The following is an 11,266-nucleotide window of genomic DNA, read 5'->3' as shown; positions in this document are numbered from 1 at the left end:
GATGAGCAAACAGGCAAAGCCAGAATCCTTTATGATGCAAGATCCTAAAACGGGGTTCTCACCCAGGCCAGTTGTGCCCCCAGGAGACATTTGTCGGTGTCTAGAGACCTTTTTGATTGTCCTAACTTCAAGGGAGGTGCTACTGGCATCGAGGGGGTAGAGACCATGGATGCTGCTAAACATCCTACGATGCAGAAAACAGTCCCCACTCCCAGGAAAGAACTATCTGATCCAAATGTCAATAACGCAGAGGTTGGGAAACCCTATCCTAAAAGGAGACGTCAAGAACGAAGTAGTCTTGGCAAGAGGGATGTAGACAGAGGAGAACACAGGGCCCCTCAAGGAGACCCGGAGGGCAGACATGTGAAGGACCAACCCAGGCCGACGATAGGTAGACAAAGGCTGCTAGTAGGTATTGAGGGACTTGCTGAAGGTTGAGCCCAATGGTTTGGGGAGTCCTGGGGCTTTCTGGAGGCAAATATTAACATAATGGGTCAGTACCTCCCCCAGCTGGTGATGTTTTATATGTGTTGCCTTCAGGGATGAAATATAAAAATGACATTTATAGACTATGCCAAGACATAGACATGGATATGCAAAATAGTGCCAAATGGGGAAAAAAGCAGGAGGTAAGGTACCGTGTGTGTGCTAGTCCATCTGTGTTCAAACATATACTAATGTACACAGATCAAGATCAGGAAAGTTTGAAATAATGCAGAGGTCATATTCAGCTGTGATCTGTGTTAAGCTTTTACTTTTAAAATCTACTATAAAAATATCCTCTTAGAATTTCAAAAATCAGGAGTGCAGCCTTCTTTCAGATGAACGTCAGCATGCATTGCCCTCTTACACTCCTCCGAGCACAGTGCTGGGCGCTTTGTAGATGTGACTGTATTAAACCCTGGATAACCCAGTGACACAGGCAGTGCTGTGCCTGTTTCTCAGGTGAGAAACCTGACGTTTAGTGATTCTGTAATTGACCCAGGTCACAAAGCAGCAAATGCTGGGCTGGGACGTTCACCAGCTGTGCTGTGCCTGTTCCGGGGTCCGTGGAATATGACGTGCCACCTGTGGGGTTTGGTGATCTGACCCTGGGGCCGGTTTGATCAACAAGTCGTATGGAGTGCCCAGCCTGACTCACTGGGTAACGAGCTCTCCATTGGCAGCTGGGCAGCTATGCAAATCGTTGGTATTGTCTCTCAACTTCTCCGGTGGTCACAACACTTAGATTTCAGCTTCCACGTGATAAATACAATGGTTTGTCCTTAACACACTAATATTAGGACCTGTATTGGGTCTCAATCATTTCATAAAACCAAAACGAATTCTAAATTGTGTTTATATCAGTGTTCACAAAACAGAAGTAGGTGAATATATCCCCCCAAACATGATCCAGTCTTAACTGCAAATCATTCCAATTGTCTGTTGCTGTGCCACGTAAAAACGGTTTACTTAACATTTGTAAACTTTAAAATTTGATCACGCTTTGACAAATTTTACTCCTTTCCTCATTTTCCATTGGTAATCTAATATTTCAGGTTTTCAAAATGTAAGCAACACAGTGCTGTCCTTTTATATCAGACTCCACTGGCAAAGTTAGGGCTCCAAGGTCACGCGTTTTCTGTGACAGGGTGCGCAGCCGGGCAGCGTGCCTTCCCTTGAGCCCGGCCAGCACAGGGACTGCATTTACTCTGCAGTTATTGTCTTGGGTCAGGGGCCCCGGAAGCAGAGCCTGAGACAGGGATTCAGTGCACGCTTTTTTTTGTGGTGTGCTCTCTAGGAAGAACTATAAGTGAGTGAGGGAAGCAGCATCGGGAGGGGGGAGATGAGCAGGGAGGGCCATGACTCCCACTGCAGTGGGGAGCTCTGGAGCATAAACCTCACCCCAGCCTTGTCCCCCACTTAGCCAAGGGGATTGGCTTTTTATACCCTCCCCTGACAGTCAGTCACTGGTGTAGGCTGCAGGTTGGGGTGTAACTTGCCCAGTGAGGGGCCACCTAGGAGCCAAGAGCAATCAGAAGCCAAACTCCCAGCACCCAGAGGAGGGATAGGAAGATGGGAGTGGTGGGCAGTGAGGGCACGGAGCCAAGAAAGGGGATCAACACGAGGGCGCCAAGAACATCTATAACATTCTTTTCTCTCTGTCTAAGGTCAAGTTTTTCTAAAGAACACTGTATTATAAAATATTCATATATAAAGTAAGAACTAAATAAAGCACACAGGCAAATATAATTAGAACCTTCCTCATGAAACTTTCACTGTTCTAATTCTTGTTTTTCTCTTATTCCTAATCATAAAGCTTAATGAGAATATATTTTTATAGCTTATCTCAATGTGAAACCCAAGTTCATGTGCAAGACCAGGGGCTTCAAGTGTCTGGAGGCCTCACTACCACTTTGATAACCACCGATTTGAACTTCTCAGCCAGAGAAACTAGACTGGCCTGGTCTGGCCCTCGACCAGTGGCGATCAGGACTCTTGCCACTCAACCTGCGCTCTTGTTTTCTCAGCACAAAGAAGACACTGCCAGGGTAAGGGACGGCACCTCCTCCTTAGCTCCCTGCCCCAGTGTTTCTGGCAAATGCAGTAAAAGAAAGAGCTGAGTCGCACTGGCTGTCCCCCACACCCAACCATCTTCTCTTCGCTACCTTTTCTATTCTAATTCAGTGGAGAAGATCACCCTTCTTGGCCTCTTGCCTTTGACCAAACTAGGAAGGCCTGGTCAGAACCCAAATTTTCCTTTGACGGTCCCCATAGCAACAGTTTCTTTCCTGACACTAGTGCTTTCCGTTAACTACTGTTACAAAAATCTCGGTTTGCACCAGAACATTACTTTTTAAAACACATTTAAATAGACTTTGATAAGGATTTTATACAGAGCCATAAAGCAGTTTCACCACAGTGATTCGTACATATCTAGACGTGGTTTATGATTATGGCCTTTAATTTACCCCATAATCATCATCATCCTCCTAACGGCATGATGAATGACATAGAGATCCATGTGAAGATTTATATTATATATTTAAGATGTGAAAACATTTAGAGAAAATGACTCCATGTGAAGAATCTTCATGGGTAAAGATTTGAAGGGTGAATTGGCATGGCGAGACTCCGATGATCAGTTTGTAACGGGCCTGTCTATTTCCCGCTTGTGCTACAGTGTGCAAATGCTGCTGCAATATTTTTATCTACCCCCAAAATGATAGAGCACTTTTTGTCAGGTCATAAGCCTCCATCGTCTATTCTCCTGCTTTAGGGCCATCTGCAAATTCCACTCGGACACCATCACCATCTATCACATTGTAGTTTAAAATGTACCAATCAGAGATAGCTCGTGGCTGAACTGTTGGTGACAGCTGAGATGGACCAGGCTGCCCAGCAGAGGGAAACTTCAATACTCTCAGCCACTCATTTTGTGGAGCACTTCATTCATTTGGACAACCTGTAGTCACAGCTGCCAAGTTTGCCCGTGGAAGATGCCTTGAAATGAAGAGTGGCCGAGGGGTTGATTTCATGTTTAGTAAGCAAGAGTCTGAGATAATTTGCATCCACTGCATGAGGGATTGTCCTCCAAATCCTGGAGTCCTTTTCATGTATGTGTGGGATCATCAATAAAATTCACAGAGATAGACAGTGAATATAGTTTAGGGAAAAGCAAGAGGCATTTTGTAAGGTCAAGAGCCTGCCAGGCAAAGACACTGGATTCCTGTCAGAATTCTAATCAGTTTCTCTCCAAAGCCAAAATTTACACTTGCCCGATGCCTGCATCTAAGCAAACAAGAGGGTAATTCTCCTGTCAGGGTTCATGGCATCTCCACCACACACCCAGTCTGGCAGCCGAGGGAAGGGGAGCCTCCCTCCAGTTGGGAACTGTCTGTGAGGGCACTGGGTAACGGGGGAGAGGCCCTTCCCTCCGGGGCTTGAGAAATGAGCACACGGATGGAGTCCAGCATCCCGGGCTGGGAAATCTCCATAGCAACACATTCCTGCTGTAACCCTTCTTGGTCCAAAGATTCTAAACCAGACCTTTTAGCAGAACTGGGAGGTGGGAGGATATGCTTATTACAAAGAGATAGTCTTGCCCTTCTCCCTCCTCAGATCCTACCACCCACCCACACTGACCCCAAAGGCAACCACACACACATATACCAACGGGCTAAAAGGAGGAAAGGCTCTGTTCATGCCTCTATCTCCCAGGGCAGATATCTTTAACCTAGGAGTCCTCATCTGATGAGGAAAGAGAATCAACAGAGCCATTATTTGTACACAGTAGCCACTTCAAAAGCAAAACAGGGAAGTATTTCTTCCCAAAAGTGATGGCACTGGATCTGTTGGAAGAGGAGACTCCATCTCTGTGCTTGCCTCCATCCCTGGTTTCATGGGCAGTGAACACTGGGATCCAATCCATGCTCAAAGACAAGCCAAACAACCCTTGTGGATCTGGTGAGAGGTGCTGGTAGCAGGGGTGGTCTTAAACTTCATGGTAAGAATATAAGGCCTGGGGTGTCTGTGGAGTGGGAGAGTCCAGACAGCCAAAGGGACAAAGCTGGGCCAAAGAGGGGAGAAGAGTACAGCTGACCATTCCAGAGGTCACCAGCAGATAAAGAGAGGGGCATCTAGACTCCTGGACCTCAGATTTAGCATGAATCAGAATCATCTGGAAGATTTGTTAAAACGCCAACTGCTGGACTCCACCCCTAGAGTTTCTGAATCAATGGATCTGGGAAGAGGCTGGAGGATTCGGGTTTCTAGCAAGTCCCCAGGTGATGCTAGAATCCTGAGACCGTTCTTTAGGAGCCCCTTGTCTAGACTTCCCAGTGACCTGCTCTGTACTCTCTGTCCTAGGACAGCACAGGGAGTGCTAAGGGAAGGAGGCAGAGAGTGGTGACCTAGGAGGCTGATGCCAGGTACTGTTTACTTCTCATGTAATCCTGCCAGCAATCCCAGGAGACAGGTATGGCTTTCCCATCTTCCTGATGAGGAAAGTGGCTTGAGAGGTTATTTCTCAAGTTCACACAGCTCCTGTCTATCAAAATCTGATTTAATTGATCTGGGGGCCAAGTATCAGATTGTCCGTCGCTCCCAGGTGACTGTCACATGCAGTGAGAGCTGAGAGCCACTGGTGTGGGCTTTCACTCCGAACCAGCTGCCCAAACAAGAGCCCACTGACTCCACATTGTGGAGGTTCTTCCTCAGGATCTGCAGTGGAAGGCGAGGGTTTCCAAAGTCATTTTTTGAAAAGGACTTTTTTTTACATTCTGGGATTAGGGGAGATGTCAGGGAAGGGAGGCATTAGTGAGCAAAGATATTGAGGAAGGGTTGTTTTTGAAACAGAGAATTTGGATGTCATTCCAGGTTACTGCTGTCTTCTAGCTCTCTTGAGGCAGTAGGCTCAAGTTCTAGAACTATCACACTTGGAGGCATGATTAGCCATCATACCTCACACCCAGTATGACCTGGCCGGTGGTTATGACTCATCTATTACCCCACTGTATCGACCATGGTCTCCACAGGAAACAAATGGCCCACTCAAATGAAGACAATCTGAGGACTGCTCAGTAAGGTGCTAGTTACAAAGCTGGGGCAAGTGGGGTAACCACGAGATAGTGCAGTCCCCAGAAGGAGAGAAGTGTGCAGAGACGGCTACCCGGAGAAGAATAATGACTCCCAGTCAAGGTCAGCCTGAAGCTACTCCACAAGACAGAAGCCAGCAGAATAAATATCCCAACCCTGTGCCATGCTGGTCACTGTTTAAAAGCTGACTTTCTGTAAATTCTTTCAATGTGTAGCATTTGCCTATTTTCTTTTTTTTTTCATAGTCCGCTGAGGCATTTTATTTGCACATGCGCATTACATCCCTAGAAAAAGAATCCCAGGATTTTCCCTCCTGTGTGTTTTCGTCTTGCTTCTTCATGGTCCATGATGGCAGCTGAGGTTGTCAGTACAATAAAACCAAACTGACGGGACGGGAACAAGTTATTTTCCCATTTTTCTAGATCTTTCAGTTGCACGTCAAATCTGGGGCTGATCACTCCACACTTGTTTAACCTGCCTGTGAGGTTCACAACAATCTTCCCAGCTCTGTGGTCATCGATGATTTCAAATTCGCCAATGTAACCATGCTTCATCATCACAGTCAGAAACCGGACAATGACTTTGGAGCACGGCCTAATGAGCACCTGGCGTTTGCCCCTCTTCTCGGCATTGTTGACGCTCTTGAGAGCATCAGCCAGGACATTCATGCGCACCATTGTGGCAGCACGGAAAGATGGCGGAAAGAGGCGCCTATTTTCTTGATGTCAGTACTCTACCCATGACCTATTTCAGGCTACCAACCTGAGGTCACTGCATGCAGAATTGGCAAGAGGTGTGCACAATTGGCTCTAGTGAGCTGGTACTAGTAGGCTCCAGCCCACCACTGCACCAACCTCACTCTGCCCCCCTTACCCCAATCTCCTGCCAGATCTCCTCATTGACCACATACCAAGCCAGAGGGGAAGGGAACCAACGGAGGTAGGCCATATGCACAGCTTCTCAGTCTGCCAGGATGGGGCAGCATCAAGAAGAGAAGAAGAGCTTTACAGAGGTGCCCCAGGGGAAGTAGTTTGGCCTTTTCCTTCAGGCTCCTCAGCACTCAGGACCCCTCACTTGTCTGAACCTTTTCCTGGCTGCACCCTGGGGTGCCTATGTGTTGCCTCTATGACCCAAGTTCTACTGCAAAAGCAAGATAAATCTGGCATGTGCTCAAATCTGAAATGTAAGAGAAGTTCTCACCTGAAGACTTGAATCTCCTGCTTTTTTTCTTTGTTCCATCATGTGAAGAAGAAATTAAGCCGAGACAGTCCAGTTGTGGAGAGCCCAGAGCCATGAATTTATTGAGCCTGCTGAGAGTTAGAAATCTTAACATAGGCCATTTGCTCCTGGTTCATACGACAAGCATTTACTGGGCTCCTACCATGTGCAGGGCACTGGGCTAGAGCTGAAAGGAATCGCTTCCCACAGTAGCAATGAGTTTGCACAGACTCATCAGCCACACTCCTTTTACCACTAGTCCTTCTTCTCTCAGGTCTGCCAGGAAACAGGAACTGCTCTAGATCTTTCACAAGGTTGGCCTTTGATTTGGGAATGGGTTACGTGGCGACAGAAATTCCGGGAAGCAATCTGGGGACAAGTTAGCCACAGAGGAAGCTCCTACCACCCCTAGAGCTGGGGGGCCAATGGGAGGGGGTGGAGTTCTCAGAGTCTGGGTTCAGTGGGGACTGGAGCCTGAAAAGGATGCAGCCACAGGAAGCAGAGAGAGAGGGAAAAGTACTGTGGCTCCCCTCCCCCCACCCTCTAATCACTTGTTTGTTGTTCTCATTGGCTGCACCTGCCCAGATGGTGGGGAACACAGTTCTCTGCACAGAGCAGAGAAGGGGAAAGGGGAGATGGCTGTAAGTGCAAACAGGCCGTTCAAGGCCCAGTGTAATCCTTGGGTGCATCTGTGGTTTGTTATCTGGAGCAAGCAGGTAACGTGCTTTGGTCAGCGAGTCCAGGGAAGCCAACTCATCATAATGGGACTGAGGAGTCAGAGTCGGCTCCGTAGCTCACATTCTAGGCGTCCATGTCATCAGTCTCTTAAAGCACCCTCTTCCTTATAGGTCCCTCCTTGTCCCTATCCCTTCCTGTACATTCCACCCCACCCCTCCCCATTCAGGATATAGACGACCAAGCAACCTCCAGACCCCATCTGGTGGGCCCTCCCAATTGGACTCTGATGGTTGACTTTTACACAAGCAGACTGCTTTATGGAACATGTCTGATAAGCTATCCGGAATATTTAGTGAGTGTTGATGTTTCTGCTCTGCTGAGGAGGAAATTGACCCACACTAGTTTGTTGGCTTGCCTAAGGTCACCAAACATATTATCAGGAGTTCCAGAATTGAACCCAAAGCTCCTGAGTCATGGCCGGGTGACAAGCCCCATTGCACCATGTGGCTCTTTGTGGCTATAATAAGATCCCTCTCTAGAGAGAGCCTCCTCCAGGGTTTGCTGAGATAAGCTGGATGCAGGGCTCTGCGTGTGTGCCTTAACTGGGCGGTGAGCCACCAGCCGCCTGCCAGGAGGAGTGACTCTCCAGAGGAGAGGAGGCGGGGAACGCCTCAAGGGGCAGTTTGCAGGAGGTAGCCTTTTACCCCGGACAGCCCAAGGTCAGATCAAGACATGACACTGTTATTGTATCTGTTTTGTCTATATTGTGGCTGGGTCTACCACAAGTTGAGAAAAACCTTTCTCAATTGCATAACTATTTATAGCATTTGCCAATTTTCTTGGTGCAAATTTTCTCCCCATGGTCCATTTCAAGCTACCAACATGAGGTCAGTGGACACAGACTTGCGAAGAGACGTGCACAGTCAGCTGCAGCCCACGGTTGCCCCAACCTCACCCCACCCCCAGCGCCAAGTAAGGACTATCAGCTTATACTGCTGCTGAAGTTTCCATCCAGAGCTTATCACGTGTGACACCCATCCCAAAAAAGTAAGGATTCTGAGGCCCTGGTGGACAAAGTGGGCTTGGATATTACCTTTGCTAGGTTATGCCTGGAAATAAGCACAGGTTTACCACCACATCTGCTCCCCAGCTTTGAGGTTAAGGGCATGACACTGCCTGGATTCTAATCCTTGCTTTGTTACTTACTAGTTCTGAAACCTCAGGCATTTATTTAACTTCTCTGTGCCTTAGTTTCCCCATCTAACTAACGGGAATAATAATACTATGGATCTCATAGGTGGTTATGAAGCTTAAATTATTTAGAAGCTGTTCAAGATTTAACATAGTGCATGGCACAAGCAAGCCCCCAATCAATGTCATATATCATCACTACTACATGTTGGTGGATGAAAGGTGCTCCTGTTAACACGTGAGGAGGTAAGGGTAAGCTTGGACATAGATCATCCTTAGCTGTCCTGAGGATCAAGAAAATCCATATGGAATGGTAGACTGTCATTTCTGGAAAAAGTGTTGAGGATATTTAGTCCAAGCTCCCACCCAAAAGAGAAATCCCTCTGCTACACCAGTTTCTGCTGGAACATCTCCAGGAGCAGGAGTTTTCTTCCCAAGGCTACTTCTTCCATTGTTAGCCCTGCGCCAAATTCTGAATAAAGATCAGCCTCCCAGCAATGCACAGTCCATTGGTCCTAGCTGGTCCCGCTAGAACCATATGGAAGAGTTTGATCCCTCTTCTGCCTAAGAAGAAATAAGTTGGCATTCTTGGATCACCAGCAACAGTGACCAACTCTGTTAACCAACTCTAAATGTAAGCTGTGTTAGCTCACAGAGTTGAGTGACTGAGAGCTGACCCACAGGAACGCTGGCGCTCTGAGGACCTTGAATGCTTGAATGCTTGAAACCACTGGACAGTTCCTCAGGCCCTGCGGGCCAGGTACAACCATATTCCATCTTTGTGTTACTCATTCTGCTCACCATTGGGAGTTGCACAGAAAGGAAGTAAATGACCAGCTCAGCTCAAATGTCATCCTTTGGTTGGGGGAGCAGAGGGCACCTTGATTAATAGTCCCACCAGGATTGTACTCAGTGAGTACAAAGTAGCTCTCAAAAATCAAACCCAAACAAACAAACAAAAAAGTCTAACCAAAAAGTAAGGTGGGCAATGTCTTCCAAGGCCCACCCTTCCAATCTTGAAGATGCCACCCTGACCCATGTCAGGTATTCCTCCACAGGCTAAGGATTCCACACGTCCTCTGCAGACAACAGTAGAGAGAGTTAGCGATGAGTTTGGCTGAGGCATTAAATCGAGTTCAAATGCTTGGATCCCCCGTTTATGATCTGTGTGACTCAGGGCACGTCCTTTAGCTTCTGAGGTCAGTTTCCTCAACTATAAAATGGGGATAATAAAGGCATAGACTTCGTAGAGTTGTTGGAAAAATGAAATGAATGTGTTAGAGTAGTTTTTGATGCCCAACTGGTACTCAAAAATCATAGGTATTGTCAAGATGATTCTAGTTTGGCAGAATGGGGCTTTTGCTAACACAGTGAAGGGCATTTCTTTTAAAAAGTAACATCATCAAGTTATTAGCTAAACATTACTTAATTATATTATGTAGGTATAGCTACACCAGGGAGTCATTAAAAAGAATACAAATACCTGGAGTCTGGTACTTTCTTGATTATGTTTTAACTACTACTGAATATTCTTAAATATAACTCTTGTTTTTCTTTCTAGGTCTCAGTAGTAAAAAGTTTCTACCCATTCTGAAATTTTCAGTACAGCAATATCTTTCCCTTACTGCTCCTCCTGACCTCTCACTCCCTTAGCCATCAAAAGCCCAAAAGTTATTTCATCTGGGTTACTGGGTAAGTATATATTTATATTATTCCAGAATAATAGAAGCTTCAAATCAAACAGATGAGCATCTTCGCAATAGAAAGATCTAACAGAAGAAATTCTGCAAAATGCATCGAGCCCCAGTAGCTCTGGGCTTTAGTGAACAAGACAGACATGAAGATCCTGTCCTCACGACTTGCGTTCTGTCTACATGGGTATGTACCTCCACCCTGCACCTCCCATGTTACACTACAGAGGTGTGTACACATATATTTCACCCTGCCGCTTCCCAGTTCTTCTAGACATTTCACCTTGTTCATCTCTCTTAGCATACAGGTGTTCATTGAATGGACTGATGAATAAACAAATCAATAGAGGAATAAGTGAATGAACCTGTGTATTCACATTATTCCCTGCCTGCAACATGCAATGTTAAATTTTCTGAAACGAAATTTTCCTCTATGGATGAACCATTAACCGTGGTGTTGAAGCATTGAGAAACCCACTCCCAGTTGCTTTCCCTTCTGGAAGCAGGAGGAGGATGGAGCAGCGTTTTGTTTTACGCCGAGCACCTGCGTGGACAGTCAACTGTGGGCTGTTTCTCTGTAAAGTCTGGGCAGGCGCTGCTGAGGGACACTATTGACAGAATAGGGCTCTTGCGTGCAGTTGGGCCCAAATCCTGCTGCCGGGAACCCAGAAGCTGCCACCAGTCACTCCTCCCCAAACACTAGAGCTTGAGAAATGTGACACTGGGCTGGCATTTCTTCCTCACTCTCCTCAGGAAAATGGGCCTTGACAGTGCTGTTAAGGGGCCCTGTCGCTGCACTTCCAGAGAATTTCCTTCAGTGAACTCTTGTTAAGCCAAAAAGCAAGTCCAAAGTGTGGCACTAACTAGGGGAATAATTCAGAACATTCACCAATGTTCGTTCAAAAACCTCA

The 11,266-nt window shown here is 46.7% G+C and overlaps 1 protein-coding gene across 1 annotated transcript; it reads right to left on the bottom strand.

Moving 5' to 3' along the window:
- Positions 1 to 5,832: 5,832 nt before the first annotated feature.
- On the bottom strand, positions 5,833 to 6,282 carry LOC124226897 (40S ribosomal protein S15a-like). The gene has a single exon (XM_046640695.1). It carries the CDS (start codon positions 6,252 to 6,254, stop codon positions 5,862 to 5,864), a length of 393 nt encoding a protein of 130 aa, XP_046496651.1. The 5' UTR covers positions 6,255 to 6,282; the 3' UTR covers positions 5,833 to 5,861.
- Positions 6,283 to 11,266: the final 4,984 nt, after the last annotated feature.

Source organism: Equus quagga, chromosome 15 (assembly GCF_021613505.1).
Source record: "Equus quagga isolate Etosha38 chromosome 15, UCLA_HA_Equagga_1.0, whole genome shotgun sequence".
NCBI lineage: Eukaryota > Metazoa > Chordata > Mammalia > Perissodactyla > Equidae > Equus > Equus quagga.
The sequence above is the reverse complement of the archived record's forward strand: the minus strand, read 5'-3'. Positions and strand labels throughout refer to the sequence as shown.